This window comes from Hylobates moloch, unplaced genomic scaffold (assembly GCF_009828535.3).
Source record: "Hylobates moloch isolate HMO894 unplaced genomic scaffold, HMol_V3 SCAFFOLD_15, whole genome shotgun sequence".
Taxonomy (NCBI): Eukaryota; Metazoa; Chordata; class Mammalia; order Primates; family Hylobatidae; genus Hylobates; species Hylobates moloch.
The window spans coordinates 47,817,102-47,837,147 of record NW_026652290.1 but is presented as its reverse complement, the minus strand read 5'-3'; the positions used below and the strand labels follow the sequence as shown (position 1 = coordinate 47,837,147).

Sequence of the window (20,046 nt, the reverse complement as noted above, 5' to 3'; positions counted from 1 at the left end):
TGAGACCAGCCTGGCCAACATGGTGAAACACCATCTTTACTAAAAATACAAAAATAAGCCGAGCATGATGGCGGGCATCTGTAATCCCAGCTCTGTAGGAGGCTGAGGCATGAGAATTGCTTGAACCTGGGAAGTGGAGGTTGTAGGAAGCCAAGGTCATACCACTGCACTCCAGGCTAGGGACAGAGAGAGACTTTGTCTCAAAAAAAAAAAAAAAAAAAGTTTCAACTTTCCAAAGTCTCCTTTTCCAGTTGACCCCAGAAATGCACTCAGATATGGCTCCTGCTCTGTCTTCCACTCTCCTATTTTGCTTTCTTGGGACATGGACTATGAATGACTTTTTTTCATTCTGGGGCCCCCTATTTCCCAAGAAAAGCCACACCTGCATGAGTGAAGCGTGTCCCTTGGCAAGAACAGCTGCCTCTGGTTAGTCAAATGGTTAGTCAAATACTGCTCAGAGCTTTAGAAAAAGAGAGGCCAAGAGGCCTTGAGGAGGGCTCAGCAGGACTGACCCTAGGACTACAGTTCCAGAAAGAATACAAGGGAGTTTGGGCATGGTGCCTTATGCTTGTAATCCAGCACTTTGGGAGGCTGAGGCAGGTGGATCACCTGAGGTCAGGAGTTCAAGACCAGCCTGGCCAACATGGCGAAACCCCGTCTCTACTAAAAAATACAAAAATTAGCTGGGCATGGTGGCGCATGCCTGTAATCCCAGCTACTTGGGAGGCTGAGGCAGGAGAATCACTAGAACCAGGGAGGCGGAGGTTGCAGTGAGCCGAGTTCATGCCAGTGCACTCCAGCCTGGGCAAAAGAGCGAAACTCCGTCTCAAAACAACAACAACAAAAAGAATGCAAGGGAGCCTTGCCCTGGGGTGGCAGAATGGCAGAGAGAGATCTGGTCTGCATTAGCAAAAGTGCAACTAGTGTTACTTAACTGCTAGCAACATGAGGGCTTGGTGGGCTTGCCATTGATGTGATGAATTCCATCCTGAGAAGCTTTTACAAACCAGGCCCTCCCACAAGCACTGTGACTATGAAGATGAATAGATTGAGGTCTCCACTTTCTAGCACTCACAGTCCTGGAAGGAAGCTGGCGAGGCAGTCAGACGCTTTGGTAAGGGGGTGCCGCAGCAGTGAACCGGCAGAACGTGCTGCCTGCACCTCACTCCTGCAAACCACGTGCAGCTTGTTTTCAACATTGGTGGGAAGAGCAGATGGTTCCTACCAAATGTTATTGTATTGCACATTATAAGCCAAGCAAAGTTAAGTCTAGAAAAGTGACTAATGAATCTCTCATGCAGGATTCCAAATAATTTATCTAGATACTCTGCCTTCAAGAAGGTAGCACAAGGCTGGGTGTGGTGGCTCATATCTGTAATACCAGCACTTTGGGAGGCCAAGGTGGGTGAATCGCTTGAGCTCAGGAGTTTAAGACCAGCCTGAGCAACATGGCAAGACCCTGTCTCTACAAAAAGTACAAAAAAATAGCCAGGTGTGGTGGTGCACACCTGTGGTCTCAGCTACTCGGGGCACCGAGGTGGAAGGATCACTTGAGCTGGGGTGGGGCGGAAGTTGCAGTGGGGTGAGACTGCACCACTGCCCTCTAGCCTGGGTGACAGAGGGAGACCCTGTCTCAAAAAAAAAAAAAAAAGAACGATAAAATATAGGCTGGGTGCAGTGGCTCGCACCTGTAATCCCAGCACTTTTGGAGGCCAAGGCAGGAGGATCGCTTGAGCCTAGGAGTTGGAGACCAGCTTGGGCAACATAGGGATGACACAGGGCAGGTAAGGCCCAAATTGAGGCTTAGCCCAGGAGGGTTCTTGGCTTTGCCCAGGAAAGAATTCAAGGGTGAGCCGGTGGTAGAGGAAAACTGCTTGATTGAGGTGGCAGTGCTACACCTCATGACTGCTCCTGCAGAGCAGGGCTACCCATAGGCAGTGTGCAGAGACTAGCAGCTCAGAAGCAGTTTTGCAGTCATATTTATGCCCATTTTTAATTACATGCAAATTAAGAGGTGGATATGCAGACATTTCTAGAAAAAGGGTGGTAACTTTCAGGTCATTGGGTCATTGCCATGCAAGGGGTGGATAACTTCCAGGTGTTGCCATGGCAATGGTAAACTGACATGGCACACTGGTGGGCGTGTCTTATGGAGAGCTGCTTCTGCCTCTTCCGTATTTTAGCTAGCCCTCAATCTGGTCCGGTGTCTGAGCCCTGCCTCCAGAATCAAGTCCTGCCTCTTACCTGTGGCTACAAAAAATGAAAAAATTAGCCGAGCATGGGTACGTGAGCCTGTGTTCCCAGCTACTTGGGAGGCTGAGGAGGGGGTCTCGCTTGAGCCTGGAGGTTGAGGCTGCAGTGAGCCATGATTACACCACTGTACCCCAGCCTGGGTGACAGCATGAGACCAAAACACAATGTGAATGAACTTAATACCACTGAACTATACACTGAAAAATGGTTAAGATGGTAAATTTTATGTGTAGTTCACCACACACACACAAATTGGGACTAAAGGGGGACACAGCAGTGCAATGGGTTGTGGCAATGCCTGGGGATGTCCAGGGCCAGGGGCAGCTCTCAGCAAATAATTTCTGTTGCCAATTATGCTATGATTGGGTGAAAAGCTGAGAGGCACCGCAATTGTTTTCAAACTAGGTCCTTGTGAATACTTCTAATGATATGACCTCATGCCGAGGCGGGCCAGCCAAGGGGTGACTGTTTGGCCAGTGAACACAGCTGCCCTCTGTGGTCGGCGGCCTGCAGCCTTCTGGGTGAGGGTGGGGGTGGGGAGCCTGTACTAAACTGTTGGATAATATGGTAAAGGTGGCTGCAGTTTCCTTTCAACTTTTCCTATTTCCCCTTCTAACCCACTTTCCCACCCACAAAATAATGTGTCTTCAGAGAGCCCTCGGCTTCCCAGGGCTGGAGGTGGAGTGGAAAGGGTTGCATTATGATTGCAGCCCCAGCCAGCCACTGCCTCATCATGGAGCGGATCGTTTCCTATTCTTGGAGACTTTGGGTCTGATTCACCTCTGACCACACAAAGCCGTTTCAGTGGGGCTTTCAGTAGTTCCTCCACCTAGCCCATCAGGACTCTCAGCACCCACCCCTAAGAGTTCTTTGTCCCAAGAAACTGGTGGGAGCCAGAACGGATCAGGAGAGGTTGGTGGCAGCAGTCATTTAGGGGCTTGTCTTTGGTTAGTGTGGCCCTGCAAGGTGCCGTCTCATTGGGAATTTCCTTGTACCTGCCCCACTAAAGGCAGGTGGGTAGTGGTGACAACACATATATGGAGAAGTCGGGAAGTGGGAGAGAAACGTTTGCTTCCTTCCTGTCCTTTCACAGATCCCAAACCCGCTGAGGGCTTCCCATGGAAAGCTGTCTGGGCCCCTCAGCCTGCCTCTCTTGGGACACCCCACAGAATGGCCCCGGCTGACCTTTGCAAATTCCTCTCTCATTTTTCCCCTGCAGGGACTCTCAACCCCAGCCAGACTGATCCACCAACCATCCTCGCAAAATGCCTTTCTTCCATGATGACTGCCCCTTCCTTCCTTGCTCACGCCATGCCCTCCCCCAATCTGGAACGCCCTCCCCTATCCTTTTTCCCTGCAACTCATAACCATTTTCCAAGGCCCAGTTCCAACCCCATTCTCACTTCTTGGATGACACACTCCTCTTCTGTCCCAGTCCAAATTTCCAGTGTCAGCGTCTGAACTCGGGATAACCTCATTCCCCGAGCTGCCGCTCATTCAGGCACCAGTAGCTCTGGACAGGGCCTGGACACGCCCCTGTGTTGTCTGTCACTTAATCCTCCCCATTATCTAATAAGCACCGCCACTGTCCTGCCATTTTGCAGATGAGGATAGCTGAGTCTTAAAGAAACTTGCCTGGGGTCATGAGATTAGCAGGTAGCCAATCTGGGATTCAAATTCATTTTTTTCTAGCCCCAAATTCCCTTGTTTTAATTTACATGATCTCAATTGCCTTAACTCCCTGAGAAACATGACTCGTTTCATTCATTCATTCATTCATTCATTCATTCATTCATTCATTCATTCATCCATCCATTCATTCAATGAACACAGTACATTTCGTGCCAACCACCCAGCTAAGCTGTAAAAATCCCCAGCTTTGCCAGGCGCTGTGGCTCACGCCTGTAATCCCAGCACTTTGGGAGGCCAAGGCGGGCGGATCACGAGGTCAGGAGATCGAGACCATCCTGGCTAACACGGAGAAACCCCGTCTCTACTAAAAATACAAAAAAATTAGCCGGGCGTAGTGGCGGGCGCCTGTAGTCCCAGCTACTCGGGAGGCTGCGGCAGGAGAATGGCGTGAACCCGGGAGGCGGAGCTTGCAGTGAGCCAAGATCGCGCCACTGCACTCCAGCCTGGGCGACAGAGCGAGACTCCGTCTCAAAAAACAAAAACAAAAACAAAAAAACTCCCCAGCTTCTACTCCCAAGGAGTTTCCATTCTGGTGGTGCAGGAAGGTGTCTTTATTACGCAAAGTGGAGGAACGATCGTAGCAGAGGGGAGGGCAGGGCTATAATTCCCACTGAACGGATGCGGAAACTGAAGGAAGGCAGGACAACACAGTCGGCCAAGATGGTAAGCAGAGCCCGCCATCACCACCCAGGGATCAGGGCTTCCCAAGCACTGACTATTCTTCCTTGCATTTTCTGGGTATCTTGCTCGATGCAAATGCATACAAACGTAGGCTTGGATAAGCGCCTTGGCAACGCCCCTACAAATGTTCATGATCATTACTGGTGTTACCAACTTATTGGTTAATTCTTCTCCTAACTCGTGAGACCTCCAAAAAGAAGAGGGAAGGGCTGCGCTTCCGACGTGGCCGGACAGGAGTCACGTGTTCTGGGGTCCTTCCGCGTCGCCCTGCGCGTCCGGAGCCAGGCCAGGATTGCCAAGCAACCGGTAAACGCCGCCGTTTGAGGAGCACTGGAGCGGGGACGTGGATTGGGCTCTTCCCCAGAGACCCAGAAGCAGGAGGAGCGGACCCAGGGTAAGGGGCGGGCGCCAGGAGAACGTCAGAGGCTAAAGACTAGAGTGGAGAGTGACAGGCAGAGACTTACAGGGTAATAATCACCAAGAGTGCCAAAAATTTCTCTTGGGGGGGTCTTCCTTCTGGGATAGCTCTGCCGGATGGTGGCTGCCAGGACCGGCGCTCCTAGTGCCCTCTGTCCCCTTAGTCCTCGCTGCCCTGGATCCGCCCCAAGTCGCGGGACTCTGCAGCCTCTGTACACCCTGCCTCGTACCCTCCTACCCACTCAGGTCCTGATACATTCCGTGTCCTGGAGTGGACTGGAGACCTCTGAAGGATTTACAGCTGAATGGATGGAAAAAATAAAAACAGCCTCGGGCTAGGATGATGGGAAGATGGGCCCTTTAAGAGGAGAGCTTTCTGCTCAGGACGTAAATTAACAGTATTGCACACCTGCTAGGTGGCAGGTGTTTTAAGTGCTTTCTTTCATTTCTTCCTCAGCCTGGGAGCTGGCGTTCTTTTGTGATCGAGGTCATACAGTTGGTGAGTTCCTCCGGAGCGTGTGCAGTTCCTCCTTCCTGCTCAAGGTCAAGGTTTACCATATTCTCTTGAACCACAGAAGTGCGTCTTCTTCCAGCTTTCAGACCCTACGTGTTTTCCTCTCGAATCCTTGGTTTCAAATCCTTTGCTTGTTTGTCATGGTCAGCAGAGGAGGAACAGGGGAGAGAGCTGTAGAGAGAAGCCTGGTAGGCATTGGTATCACAGTCACTAACGCAGCAGGCGACAGGAGTCTTGGGCCCCTTCTATGTGCCAGGCCCTGGTGACAGGAGTGAATAAAAGACCACAGTCTTTCCGTCAAGGAGACCACAAGGTAGTGGTGAGGGCAGGTAGTCACTGACCCCCATCGCTCTCCAATTCTGGGGATCTCTTCCCAACTCGTCCTGCCCTCAACCTTCACTTTCCTTGGGGGACTCAGCCTGCTTAGTGTTATCCTGGGGGAAAATAAATGGGGACTTTCTAGGGAGGTCTGCCTCTTTTGAGGGTAGAGTGAGTCCCTCAGGACCCCGGAATTCCAGAAGGTGCACAAGGACATAAGAAAGGGAAGGAAAGCCAGGTGCGGTTTTCACGCCTGTAATCCCAGTGCTTTGAGAGGCCCAGGCGGATGGATCACTTGAGGTTAGGAGTTTGAGACCAGCCTGACCAACACGGTGAAACCCCATCTCTACCAAAAATACAAAAATTCTGGCCAGGTGCAGTGGCTCACGCCTGTAGTCCCAGCTACTCAGCAGGTGGAGGCAGGAGAATTGCTTGAACCTGGGAGGTAGAGGTTGCAATGAGCTGAGATCAGGCCACTGCATTCCAGCCTGGGTGACAGAGTGAGACTCCATCTCAAAAAAAAAAAAAAAAAAAGCCCAGTGTGGTGGCACTCACTGGTAGTCTCAGCTACTCGGGAGACTGAGGCACAAGAATCACTTGAACTTGGGAGGCAGAGGTTGGAGTGAGCCAAGATCACACCACTGCACTCCAGCCTGGGTGACAGAGCAAGACTGTCTCAAAAACAACCAACAACAAAGAAAGAGGGAAGGAAGCCCTCTCCTGCCAGGTGCCATCCAGTCGCAGGAACCCAGTAGGGGCTGCCCCAGGGACCAAGAAGAGGAGGAAAGTGTTCTCATCTCCTTATTCCACTAGGGAGTTCAATGCGGAGGGCTGACCTTCCAGCTTGCCTCCTTCCCAGTCTCCCACGCTCTTTCTCCCCTCACTCCCTTGGCCTCACTCCCGGCTTGGAAAACACACTTTCCCTTAAGCCACCGGAGGTTCTCTCCAGGAATTACTTTCACTGCACAAGACGAGTTTTGTTTTTATAGTCAGTGAAGGTTCCCATCTGACTGCCTCCCCGGGGATGTGGGAGATGCCTGAATCTTTGATGTCTGGACCACAGCATCCCTGATTCTGCGTGTTCCTGTGTTTGAGACTCACAGTGGTGTTCTTCACGTCTCTGGGACTCTAGGTTCCCATGGGGGAGGATCTACCCCCAAAACTCCCAGAGGGCAGTGACACTGCTCCCGTCCCCGCTCTCTCACTCCATGCAGACACCCCTGCTCAGGCCTTGCTTGGGGAAGCCCACTCTCTAGCACTTGTCTCACAAGAGGTTGGGGGAGACCTCCTGAGACGCCCTCTGCTGACCTTGCTATTCATCTGCGTGCCCTGCTAGCTTGTGAGAAGAGCTTGCTCTGGGTCCTTGAATGGGTTGTCTTCCCGTCACCAGGCCAGTCTTTAAATGTCCCCTCTGTCTGCCTCCAGACACAAGACAATGCCTCTGTTCTTGCTTGGGGCTTGGCCTTGGGAAGCACCAAGAAGGAAAGCAAAGCTGTTAAAAATCTGATCTGGGCTAAAGAGGTTATTTCTGTCTTCCTGGAGTTTCCTCATTCTCTTCAGTCTCCTTGTGTCCCCTAGGAGCCAGCTGGCTTGCAGCAATTTCTTTTAAAAGTCAGAGACAGGCAGCCCTAATTGCCTGAGTCCTGCAGCCCCATGTGGGAGGCACAGGTGCTTCACACTGTGTTGGCAAAGGGGAGGATGCCACGGGATTTGCATGCTTTTTCACAAGGCCGTAGCTTTGTCCACGTGGTATAAACACATTGGGGCACCCCGCTACAATCTGGGCTTCTCATCCCACTCTGTGCCCTCTAAGCCATTGCTTCCACCCAGGAAAGAGAATTTCCAAACTATAAGAAAGAGAAGAAAACAAGGCTGGGTATGGTGGCTCATGCCTGTAATCTCAGCACTTTGGGAGGCCGAGGCGGGCGGATCACTTGAGATCAGGAGTTCAAGAACAGCCTGGCCAACATGGTGAAACCCCATCTCTACTAAAAATACAATAATTAGTCGGGAATGGTGGCATGTGCCTGTAATCCCAGCTATGGTAGGCTGAGGCAGGAGAATCACTTGCACCTGGGAGACGGAGTTTGCAGTGAGCCTAGATCGTGCCACTACACTCCAGCATGGGTAACAAAATGAGATTCCGTCTCAAAAAAAAGAAAGAAAAGAAAAGAAACAATGAATAAGACCTACTATATGATAGGACAACAAGATGACTATAGTCAGTAATAACTTAATTGTACATTTAAAAATAACTAACAGGCCAGGCGTGGTGGCTCATGCCTGTAATCCCAGCACTTTGGGAGGGCGAGGCAGGCGGATCACGAGGTCAGGAGATCGAGACCATCCTAGCTAACATGGTGAAAACCCATCTCTACTAAAAATAAAAAAATTAGCCGGGCGTGGTAGTGGGCGCCTGTAGTCCCAGCTACTCGGGAGGCTGATGCAGGAGAATGCCATGGGTCCGGGAGGCGGAGCTTGCAGTGAGCTGAGATTGCGCCACTGCACTCCAGCCTGGGTGACAGAGCGAGACTCCATCTCAAAATAAATAAATAAATAAATAAAAATAACTAACAAAGGATAAATTCTTGAGGGGATGGATACCCCATTCTCCATGATGTGACTATTAATATCTAGTATTTGATAGCACAACAGGGTGACTATAGTCAAAATAATTTAATTATACATTTAAAAGTAACTGAAAGAGTATAATTGGATTGTTTGTAACACAAAGGATAAATGCTTGAGGGGATGGATGGATACCCCATTTCCCATGATTGTATATTCTATATTGCATGCCTATAGCAAAACATGTCCTGTGCCCCATAAATATATACACCTACTATGTAACTACAAAAATTAAAAATTAAAACTTAAAAAAATAGCAAAAGCTGCTCACAGGCAAACCTGCTCACCTTCACCTAATCTTTTTTCTGAGATGGAGTCTCACTCTGTCATCCTGGCTGGAGTGCAGTGGCACAATCTTGACTCACTGCAACGTCCACCTCCCAGGTTTAAGCAATTCTCCTACCTCAGCCTCCTGAGTAGCTGGGATTACAGGCACGCACCACCATGCCTGGCTAATTTTTTGTATTTTTAGCAGAGATGGGTTTTCACCATGTTGGCCAGGCTGGTCTTGAACTCCTAACCTCAAGTGATCCACCAGCCTTGGCCGCCCAAAGTGCTGGGATTATAGGCATGAGCCAAAATGCCCAGCCTGCTCACCTAATCTCTTGGGCGTTGAAAGGCGTTTGGTTGTAAATCTACCAAGGCAAGCTCTCCTTCAGTTTATCTTCCCCACACCAGCACCAGCCACTCATCCACATCTTTTGTCCTAGGGCTCAGTGCAACCCCAGGAGCCTTGCACAGATCCACAATCTGAGCCCCTGGGAACTTGCTATCAGAGGCACAATTTCTGAAAGTCCAGGTGGCTAGCAGATGGATATCTCTGCTAACTCCATGGTGTGACATGGCAGGCACACAGGCCAAAGGGCCAACCATTGAACTCACTGAGCAAGCCCTCAGACCCAGTGGAGTCTAGTGATGTCATGGAGGGGTCAGAAAGGTCAAGGGCAATATGTGGGAATGGCCCAGCCCATTGCATTTTTACAACTTCTAATCAGCATCAGTGAGAAACCCTTCCTTGCGTGGCCTGTGAGCCCCACCTCTGACGCTGCTGGAGCACTTTCATTTCACTTCTCAGCATCCTGTGGGTGGGTCAGGTCTCGGAAAGACTAAGTGGCCCTACCCAGGTCACGCAGCTGGTGACAGCAGGCCCAGAACTTGAAGTCAGGGCCCAGCCCAGCCCGCTTCCCAATTCCCTGCTGTGTCCCATGACCAGTAGCACACGTCAGAGGCTTTTCCGAAGGCCTCCATGTCCCGCCTGTTGGGGAAGCCCCTGGCTTTCCCTCTGGGGTGGACTCTCAGCTCTGTCCTGGTTGGAGGGAAGAGATTTCCAGGGTGGCACCTGGACAGTGGTGGAGGCCAGAGTCTGGCAACCAATGAGCCTTTTGGACAATTGGGTGGGGAGTTGGGTCATTGGGTTGGGGAGGAGGGGTTCAAGAAGAGGCCCAGGGGTCTCAAATCTGTGTCCTGTGTGTTTCATGCCCAGCATGGCAGGGAATTTAGTCCAACATCATCACCATCAATATTTCCTCCTGCCCTGTCAATAAACACTGATTCAGTAAAAACTGTATTGTACCAGGTGCGATGGCTCATACCTGTAATCCCAGCACTTTGGGAGGCTGAGGCAGGTGGATCACTTGAACCCAGAAGTTCAAGACCAGCCTGGGCAAAATGGCGAGACCCCATCTCTACAAAACAATACAAATCTTAGCCAGGCATGGTGCTGCACACCTGTGGTCCCAGCTACTTGGGAGGCTGAGGTGGAAGGATCACTTGAGCCCAGGGGTTGAGGCTGCAGTGAGCTGTGAGCGCACTACTGCACTCCAGCCTGCGTGACAGAACAAGCCTTTGTCTCAAAAAAAAAAAAAAAAAAAAAAACCTCTAAAAACAAAAGACAAAAACTGTATCGTTTGGTGGGTAAGAGCTTTGGAATCGGGGCAGGCCAGCTGCAGCATGTATTAGCTATAGGACCTTGGGCAAGTCACTGAGGACATCTAAGCATCAAACGCCTTCAAAGAAAGTGGTTATTTTATTTTATTTTTTTGAGACAGAGTCTTGCTCTGTCACCCATGCTGGAGTGCAGTGGTGTGATCTCGGCTCACTGCAACCTTCTCCTCCCGGGTTCAAGCGATTCTCCCACCTCAGACTCCTGAGTAGTTGGGATTACAGGTGTGCGCCACCATGCCCAGCTAATTTTTGTATTTTTGCAGAGATGGGGTTTCACCATGTCGACCAGACTGGTCTTGAACTCCTGACCTCAGGTGATCCACCTGGCTTGGCCTCCCAATGTGCTGGGATTATAGTTGTCAGCTACCACGCCTGGCCAAAATTTTTATTACCCTCCTCAGAGAGCAATTGCAATAACTAAACAGGGTAATGCTTAGCATATAGTCAGCACTCAGGATTTTTTTTTAAGGCAGATGCAGCTTCTGGACAAATTCCTAGGATCTCCCCACCACCCCTTGCTTCCTGCCCCAACCAGATTGAGAACCTGGAGCTGTCCTGGCGGGACCTGTGGAGATGGGGAAGGGGCCGGTGGGGTCCCTCACCCCACACCCTCCCTCTGCCCCCCAGCAGCCGGCACCATGGAGATTGTGTACGCGTACGTCAAGAAGCGCAGCGAGTTCGGGAAGCAGTGCAATTTCTCAGACCGCCAGGCCGAGCTGAACATCGACATCATGCCCAACCCTGAGCTGGCTGAGCAGTTCGTGGAGCGGAACCCAGTGGACACGGGCATCCAGTGCTCGGTCAGCATGTCGGAACACGAGGTGGGTCCCTGCTCCAAGGGCCCCCGGCCTGTGAGGTGTGGCCAGGCAGGGCGGCCACCCGGGGCAGGTGAGTGGTTCTGGGGGTCCTTGTCCACCTGAAAGCCAATTAGAGTGGACCAAATGCGGATGCTGGAAGTGAGGGCAGAGGTTCCCCCTGAGTTCCACACAGTGCCTAGGGTCAGAAGAAGACCCAGCACCAGCCTTCCTCGAGTCAGGGGAGTGCAAATTACAATGTTCCCTCTCCCAAGAGCTCTTGTTTCACCTCGAAGACACTTACCAGAGTTGTTTTGGATATTTGGTGTAGCTGGGAGATATATATTTTTTAAACAGGGTCTCACTCTGTCGCCCAGGAGTGCAGTGGCACAAACTCGACTCACTGTAACCTTCATTTCCCGAATTCAATAAATCCTCCTACCTCAGCCTCCCTGGTAGCTGGGACTACAGGTGTGCACCACCAAGCCTGTCTAATTTTTGCAATTCTTGTAGAGACCAGGTTTTGCCATGTTGCCCAGGCTGGTCTCAAGCTCCTGGGCCCAAGTGGTCCTCCCGCCTTGGCCTCCCAAAGTGCTGGGAATACAGGCATGAGACACTGTGCCCAGCCTTGGAGAGAGATTCTGAGGGAGCAGAGGTTCATATATACAGGCAACTACACAGCTTGAAAAAAGCGAAGTGTCCCACAGAAAGTTCCAGCCAGAGGGGCCTCCACGATAAGAGAACTTATCTTGAGGGTCATGGTCATGTGTTCACAGGCCAGAGAATTCCCTGTCTCTATGAACTAAGTGATTCACCATAATTAGGTCAACAATTGCTGAGATAAAATGATAGCCAAATCACTTGATTTGGACAAAACACATCCAAGAGTCAGGTGGGTGTGGGTGGTTTCAGTGACTCACAGTTCAAATGAATTAGGTGCTTCTCTCCCAGAACCAACTGCTGTCTCGGGGATGAGAAGGCCTGTGGCCGTGGTGTAGCCAACAAGCAGAATGGCCACCATGTGGGCCACACCCTGGGGGCCCTCCTGTCATTTCCAGCAGCTCTGCCTTTTCCAGACTTGTTTTGTTTTGTTTTGTTTTAACCTTTCCTATGGTGCTGATCCAGACTTACCTTTCATGAAAGCTGGCTTAAAAATGGGAAGGAGATGGGAGTGACTTCATGAAGATGGGGTTTCCATTCTGGGTGATGTAAGAGTTTTGGAACTAGGTGGGGTTGATGGTTGCACAGCACTGTGTATAATAACGCTGCTGCAGTGTATGCTTTAAAGTGGTTATGTGGTAAATTTTATGTTATGCGTATTTTACCACAATTTTTTAAAAATAGGAAAGGCTAGGTGTGCTGGCTCAAGCCTGTAATCCCAGTACTTTGGGAGACCAAGGTGGGAGGATGCTTGAGGCCACAAGTTTCAGACCAACCTGGGCAACATAGTGAGACTTCATTTCTATACATTTTGTTTTTAATTACCCAGTTGTGGTGGCTCACACCTGTGGCTCCAGTTCCTTGGGAGGTGGAGGTGGGCGGATTGCTTATGGCCTGGAGTTCACTGCAGCAGTGAGCTGTGATTGCACCACTGCACTCCAGCTTGGGCAACAGAACGAGACCCTGTGTCTAAAAATAAATAACTAAATAAATAATTTTTAAAAAATAAAGTGAAAAGAAGGCAGAGGCGAGAGGATCACTTCAGCTCAGGAGTTTGATACCAGCCTGGGCAACATGGTGAAACACTGTCTCTACAAAAGAAAAACAAAAACAAAAATTAGCCACGTGTGGTGTTACATGCCTGTAGTCCCAGCTACTTGGGAGTCTGAGGCTGGAGTATCCCTTCAGCCTGAGAAGTCAAAGCTGTACTGGCTGGGCGCAGTGGCTCATGCCTATAATCCCAGCACTTCCAGAGGCTGAGGCCAGTGGATCACCTGAGGTCAGGAGTTGAAAACCAGCCTGGCCAACATGGTGAAACCTGTCTCTACTAAAAATAAAAAAATTAGCTGGCCATGATGGCAAGCACCTGTAATCCCAGCTACTGGGGAGCCTGAAGCAGGAGAATCACTTGCATCCGGGAGGCGAAGGTTGCAGTGAGCCGAGATTGCACCATTGCATTCCAGCCTGGGCAACAAGAGCGAAACTCCGTTTCAAAAAAAAAAAGCTGTAGTGAGTCGAGATCATGCCACTGCACTCCAGCCTGGGCAACAGAGTGAGAGACCCTCTCTTAAAAAAAAAAAGGAAAGAAGGGAAAGTGGCGAGACCAACATGTAAAACTGTCCTCCCTGCTACAGAGGACAGGCAAAGCAAATCCAAACTCGGAGTTTTAACATTCAATTTCTGTGACACTGACATTGTCAATGATAGGGTGGCATTGTTAATGACAGAGTGAAGAAAGACTATTCACTTTTTCTTTTTTCTTTTTTCTTTTTTTTTTTGAGACGGCGTCTCGCTCTGTCGCCCAGGCTGGAGTGTAGCAGTGCGATCTCATCTCACTGCAACCTCTGCCTCCTGGGTTCAAGTGATTCTCCTGCCTCAGCCTCCCGAGTAGCTGGGACTACAGGTGCCCACCACCACGCCCAGCTAACGTTTTGTATTTTTAGTAGAGACGGGGTTTCACCGTGTTAGCCAGGATGGTCTTGATCTCCTGACCTCGTGATCTGCTTGCCTTGGCCTCCCAAAGTCCTGGGATTACAGGCATGAGCCACTGCGCCTGGCCGATTATTCACCTTTTCTTTGGATTCTCACAGAGCAGATGGACAGGCTTCTCTGGTCTATTAGAATTCAGATAAGGTCAGAACAGGATTTTCATGACCACAGCTACCAGTTGCAAAGCTGCTTAGCTCCACAGGGTTGCGCTGTTGCAGCTACCTGTGTCCACCTGAGCACCAGGAATTTCCTTGCCTGCATCTGAAAAAACTGTGGCTTCGGCCAGGGCGCCTCAGCATCCAGCCCTGGGAGCCCGCGTGGGACCTGGATTGCAGAAGTGGCCGAGGGTTTGGGAGTATACCAGGGTGACGTCTTCCCTACTGCGGCTCTCTGTTTAGGCCAACACAGAGCGGTTTGAGATGGAGACCCGGGGAGTTAACCATGTCGAGGGGGGCTGGCCCAAGGACGTGAACCCCCTGGAGCTGGAGCAGACCATCCGTTTCCGGAAGAAGGTGGAGAAAGATGAGAACTACGTTAACGCCATCATGCAGCTCGGCTCTGTAAGGCTTCCTCCCGCCCCAGCTGCGAAAGCCCCATCCATCACTGCAGCTCCTCTAGGGGTGCAGTGCCCCAGCTGTGCCTGGCCATCCCTGTGAGGCTCGTGTGGATGCTGGGGGAAGGCGACCAGCTGCTACCTCAAGGAGCCTTCTGTCTGGGAGCAGGCAGAGGTCCCAATCGCAGGCCAACAGGGAAGGCAGGGAGGTACAAGGGCTGACCGGGCATTAGGAGGAGTCTGACCTTGGGCAAAGGTGACTCCCAAAGAGCCCCACCCAGCAGCCAATAGGGATCATTCATTCATTTGACAAATTTGGACTGAACTTCAAGCCTCTGCCAGGCACAGTAGAGGTTGCAAAATGAATCTCACATAATTGTTCTACATACTTGCCACTGCAAAAAAAAAAAAAATTGTTTTAAGGAAAAAGAAATTTAAAATTTAAATTAAAAGAAAAAGAATCTCTTATACATCCTGTCCCAAAGAGATTGCAGTCCATTGGAGGTCAAATACAAATACAGAGACCTCACCAGATAACATAAAAAGAAAGAAATGCTGAAAGAGAAGGGTGACTTGTCCTTTGATTCCATGAGGAGGGAGGGTCAATCTCCTGCTGAAGGGATCAGGGAAGGCTTCCTGGAAGAAGTGGCAGGGCTTGGTTGTCCTTTGGTGGACATTTGCAATAAAGGGGAGTGCATTCTGGGTGGAGGAACCAGCTGTCTGCAAGGATAGGAAGAAGGAGATAAGTGCCATATATATATAGAGAGAGAGAGAGAGGAGAGAGAGAGAGAGATAAATAATTTCATTTGGGCTGGGCTTGGTGGCTCACACCTGTAATCCCAGCACTTTGGGAGGCTGAGGCAGGCAGATCACTCGAGCTCAGGAGTTTGAGACCAGCCTGGCCAACTTAGCAAAACCCCATCTCTACTAAAAATACAAAAATTAGCCAGGTGTGGTGGCGTATGCCTGTAGTCCCAGCTACTCGGGAGGCTGAGGCAGAAGAGTTGCTTGAACCCAAGAGACAGAAGCTGCAGTGAGCCCAGATCGCACCCCTGCACTCTAACCTGGGTGGCAGAGCAAGACTGTGTCTCAAAATAATAATAATAACAATTATTATTATTATTTTGTTTGGCTAGCATGGTGTTCTTCAACCTTTTTTTCATATTGTCCTTCATGTTTTTTCTAATGGCCTCCTGCCTCCATAAAATGTTTGTTGTTGTTATTGTTGTTGTTGTTGAGACAGAGTCTCATTCTGTCACCCAGGCTGGAGTGCAATGGCGTGATCTTGAGTCCCTGCAATCTCCCCCTCCTGGGTTCAAGCAATTCTCCTCCCTCAGCCTCCCAAGTAGCTGGGATTACAGGCGCCTGCCACCATGCCGGGCTAATTTTCTTTTGTATTTTTGGTAGAGATGGGGTTTCACCATGTTGGTTGGGCTCGTCTCAAACTCCTGGCCTCAAGTGATCCGCCCACTTCGGCCTCCCAAACTGCTGGGATTACAGGCATGAGCCACCGCACCCAGCCCATCAAATGTTAATGCTATAGACATATCGTATATCTGTTAATGCGCTGCATGTATTTCTATGCTTTGTACATAAAAAGTAATATTATTTTACCCCCAACAACCAATTGAAAATTCCTCCATTGAAAGCACATGGTTAGGTGGATGGGAAAAGGCCCCTGGCTATGTCCTGTCCCTCCCAGACTCCATTGCAGGCCTGGGCAATCTGAAAGAACCTCCCTTTACTGTGAAGAACTTCCAATGTGTCCCCCCTAGATCATGGAGCACTGCATCAAGCAGAACAATGCCATTGACATCTACGAGGAGTATTTCAACGACGAGGAGGCCGTGGAAGTGACGGAGGAGGCCCCTTCAGCTAAAACCATCAATGTTTTCAGGTAGCGCCATAGCCAGGCAGGTGTCTGGCCACCCTCCGTCACCCTCATGCATGGGCGCCTCCAAAGGCAACTCCTTGCCAGTCGCTGCATGCCCTGGGTGCAGCATTCTCTGTGCTCTGATCTTGATAAGTGACGTGGTGATAAGGTGCCCAGCAGAGAAGTGGCCCTGCTCTGGGGGCGGGTCTGGTTGATGGAAAGGGAGTACAGACTCCAGAGAAAGTGAGATTGCCAAGCTGTGTACAGGTGGGATGTGTTCCTGCAGTGCAGAGTAAGTACAAGTACCAAGCGTGAGCAGCTAGCAGCACTGTGGGCAAACAGGCCCCCGCTGCGGCCTGCACTCATGCGAGTATGTCCATGAATAACCCCAGAGGATAGAAGTTTGACACCAGGGATTAATCCCACAGGTGTGTGTGTGTGTATGTGTGTGTGTGTGTGTGTGAAATCACCGCAGGTGTGGATATTTACTGCAGAGGGTGTGTGCCAGCCAAAGACTAGAATGAGCTAAGTCCATCCACAGGGGACTGGTTCTAGCAGTTCTGGCACACTCACACAACGGAATGCCATGCAGCTGGTAAAGCGAGCGGGGCAGTCTGGGCATGGTGGCTCACATCTGTAATCCCAGCACTTTGGGAGGCCAAGGCGGGTGCATCACCTGAGGTCAGGAGTTCGAGACTAGCCTGGCCAACATGGCGAAACCCCGTCTCTACTAAAAATACAAAAATTAACTGGGTGTGGTGGCACATGCCTGTAATCCCAGCTACTCGGGATGCTGAGGCAGGAGAATCACTTGAACCCGGGAGGCGGAGTTGCAGTGAGCCGAGATGGCGCCATTGCACTCCAGCCTGGGCAATGCAGCAAGACTGTGTCTCAGAAAAAAAAAAAAAAAGTGCAACTTCTTGTGTGCTGATATGGAGTCATTTCCAGGATTCAGTATGTGAAAACCAAATCAAAACAAAGCCGGTGCAGAACAGTGTGTGCAGAGTGCCACTTTTTGTGGCAGTCCCCAACTTAAACCATTTTTTGACTTTGCAAGGGTGCAAAAGCAATACAAATCCAGTAGAAACCGTACTTCAAGTAGCCATACAACCAATCTGTTTTTCACTCTCAGTACAATATTCAGAAAATTACATGAGCTGTTCACCTCTTTATTATAAAATAAGCTTTGTGCTAGGTGATTTTGCCCAACTATAGGCTAATATAAGTGTTCTGGGCATGTAGGCTCGACTACCACGTGATGCTGGGTAGGTTAGCTGCATTCAATGCATTTTCAGCTCCTGATTACTTCCAACTTACTATGGGTTTATCAGATGTAGCCAACATCATTAGTCAAGGAGCATCTGTATATGTGCATAAATATATGCATATGTGTGTGTGTGTATATATATGTATATGTATGTTTACATGCCTGATGTGAGGAGAATATCTGTGATTTTGGACTTCCGGCATCTGGAACTGTGATAGAATCAATTTCTGTTATTTGAAGTCACCCAGTTTGTGGGACCTCGTTGCAGCAGCCCCAGGAATGGAATACCCCATCCCAGAACACCTTTGTAGGGTACACAAAAGAAGCTGATAGGAAGGAGAGCTTGGGAACAGGGATGGGGAGAGGACTGGGGAAGAAGGACTCCTTGGCCTAGAAGTCTGGTGGAACGGGTTGCGGAAAGTGGGTGGAAGTGAGAAAGACCGTGCTCTGTGGCCTCGGTTTTGACCATGAAGAAAAAGCAAGGCCATCCAATCAGATGAGTGGAGATGAGCAGGAGGCTGGAATAGAGCAGCAGGAGGTGCTGGGGGAATGTGGAGAGGAAGCCTCTGGACCTGGGGCAGGGGTCAGACCTTGGGTCTGGGTGATGCAGGACTAGGGGAGTGAAAGGGGTTTTGGAAATGACTTGCCTCAGATCCCAACTCTGGGGAATTCATTTCACTACCACGACTGACTTAGGGGCCTGGGAAGTACCTAGCCCAGTCCCAGCACAGCAAGAAAGGATCTTTTCTGAGGCAGGGCTGACTCATGGTGTGCAAGCAGGGCCAATGGCTATCAGCAAGGGGTGTGCAGGAGAGGGCATTGGTGGGGCAGAGGCTGCCCTTCCTGTTGCCCTCCAGCCCTGCTGGGCTCTGACCTTGTATATGGACCACCCGAGCAGGGTGATGCATTAGAAATCATCCGAGGGGCTGGGTGTGGTGGCTCATGCCTATAATCTTAGCACTTTGGGAGGCCCAGGTGGGCATATCATCTGAGGTCAGGAGTTTGAGACCAGCTTAGGAAACATGGTGAAACCCTGTCTCTACTAAAAATACAAAAATTAGCTGGGTGTGGTGGTAGGCACCTGTAATCCCAGCTACTCGGGAGGCTGAGGCAGGAGAATCGTTTGAACCCAGGAGGCAGAGGTTGCAGTGAGCCGAGATTGTGCCACTGCCTGGGGGACAGAGCAAGACTCCATCTGACAAAAAAAAAAAAAAAGGGAGAAATTGGGGAGCCTCACATCCAGCCTTCTGCTCTCTTCCCTCTCGCCTGCAGGGACCCCCAGGAAATCAAGAGGGCTGCCACGCACCTTTCCTGGCACCCCGATGGCAACAGGAAGTTGGCAGTGGCATACTCCTGCTTGGATTTTCAGCGGGCACCTGTGGGCATGAGCAGTGATTCATACATCTGGGACCTGGGTGAGAAGCAGCGGGGTCCTGGTGGCCTGGGAGGGCTGAGGGCTGGGACCATCACAAGCGGACGAGTGGGAGGGAGGGGCAGGAGGTCAAGGACACTCACGGGGTTGGTGCCTCAAGGGAAGGGCCCACAGTCGAGGAGGAAGCCACTCTTCTCCTTCCTCCCTTGTCTGATTTTAGGCAGAGCCAAGCAGAGTCAAATCAGAAGCAGGAAACCCTCTCCAATTCCAGATTCTTAGTTCAAGGCATGAAGACCCGACCCCATGGGATCTCAATTCTTAGCTCCTAACAGCATATCAGGCCGGGCACGGTGGCCCATGCCTGTAATCCCAGCACTTTGGGAGGCCAAGGCAGGCGGATCACCTGAAGTCAGGAGTTCAAGACTAGCCTGGCTAACATGATAAAACCCTGTCTCTACTAAAAATACAAAAATTAGCTTTGCTTGGTGGTGGGTGCCTCTAATCCCAGCTACTTGGGAGACTGAGGCAGGAGAATCGCTTGAACCCAGGAGTCAGAGGTTGCAGTGAGCCAAGATCATGCCACTGCACTCCATCCTGGGCAACAGAGTGAGACTCTATCTCAACAACAACAACAAGAAAGAGTGCCCAGCAGACTGAGAAGGGACTGAAGGGGCGGCGGAATGGAACTTGTGCCTTTGTCCCATCTGTCCTGACACTTGCCTTTAATTCATGGCCTGCAGGGGCAGCGTGTCCCTTTATTAGCACAAACTATTGTCTACAGAAGGGTTGGCAAGACACAGGCAGGGACAGGGTGGTGGTGGCTTCACGCTCTCCAGCTTCCCTTCATTGTCAGCATTATTAAAATAAACGTGTAGGTGCCAGGCACAGAGCTAACGCCCAACACTCCAACAGCTCAGTGAGTTCTGGCAGCAGCCCCATGGGGTGGACTCCATCATTATCTGCAGTCCACAGACCTGGTTCAAAGAAACTGGCAGAGAGTTGACTTTATGTAAAAACTTTAGTATCAAAACTTCATTTGACACCAAACCTGGGCACTGGACTAGAAATATAATTATCACACACATATGCAC

General features: G+C 50.5%; 1 protein-coding gene across 4 annotated transcripts in view; it reads left to right on the top strand.

Annotated features, from left to right (window-relative positions):
- The first annotated feature begins 4,913 nt into the window (after positions 1–4,913).
- The window catches only part of DNAI2 (dynein axonemal intermediate chain 2), a 37,620-nt gene continuing 22,487 nt past the window's right edge, over positions 4,914–20,046 (top strand). For 3 of the 4 annotated variants that reach the window (XR_009209989.1, XM_058428611.1, XM_058428609.1), the window contains exons 1-6: positions 4,914–5,020; positions 5,501–5,542; positions 11,075–11,268; positions 14,289–14,450; positions 16,219–16,340; positions 18,856–18,998. Coding sequence is in view for 3 of the 4 variants with exons in the window: in XM_058428611.1 (XP_058284594.1) it covers positions 11,086–11,268; positions 14,289–14,450; positions 16,219–16,340; positions 18,856–18,998 (610 nt within the window). In the remaining variant the exon portion in view is untranslated. The remainder of the gene's footprint in view (positions 5,021–5,500; positions 5,543–11,074; positions 11,269–14,288; positions 14,451–16,218; positions 16,341–18,855; positions 18,999–20,046) is intronic. The other variant, XM_058428610.1, reaches the window with a different exon arrangement.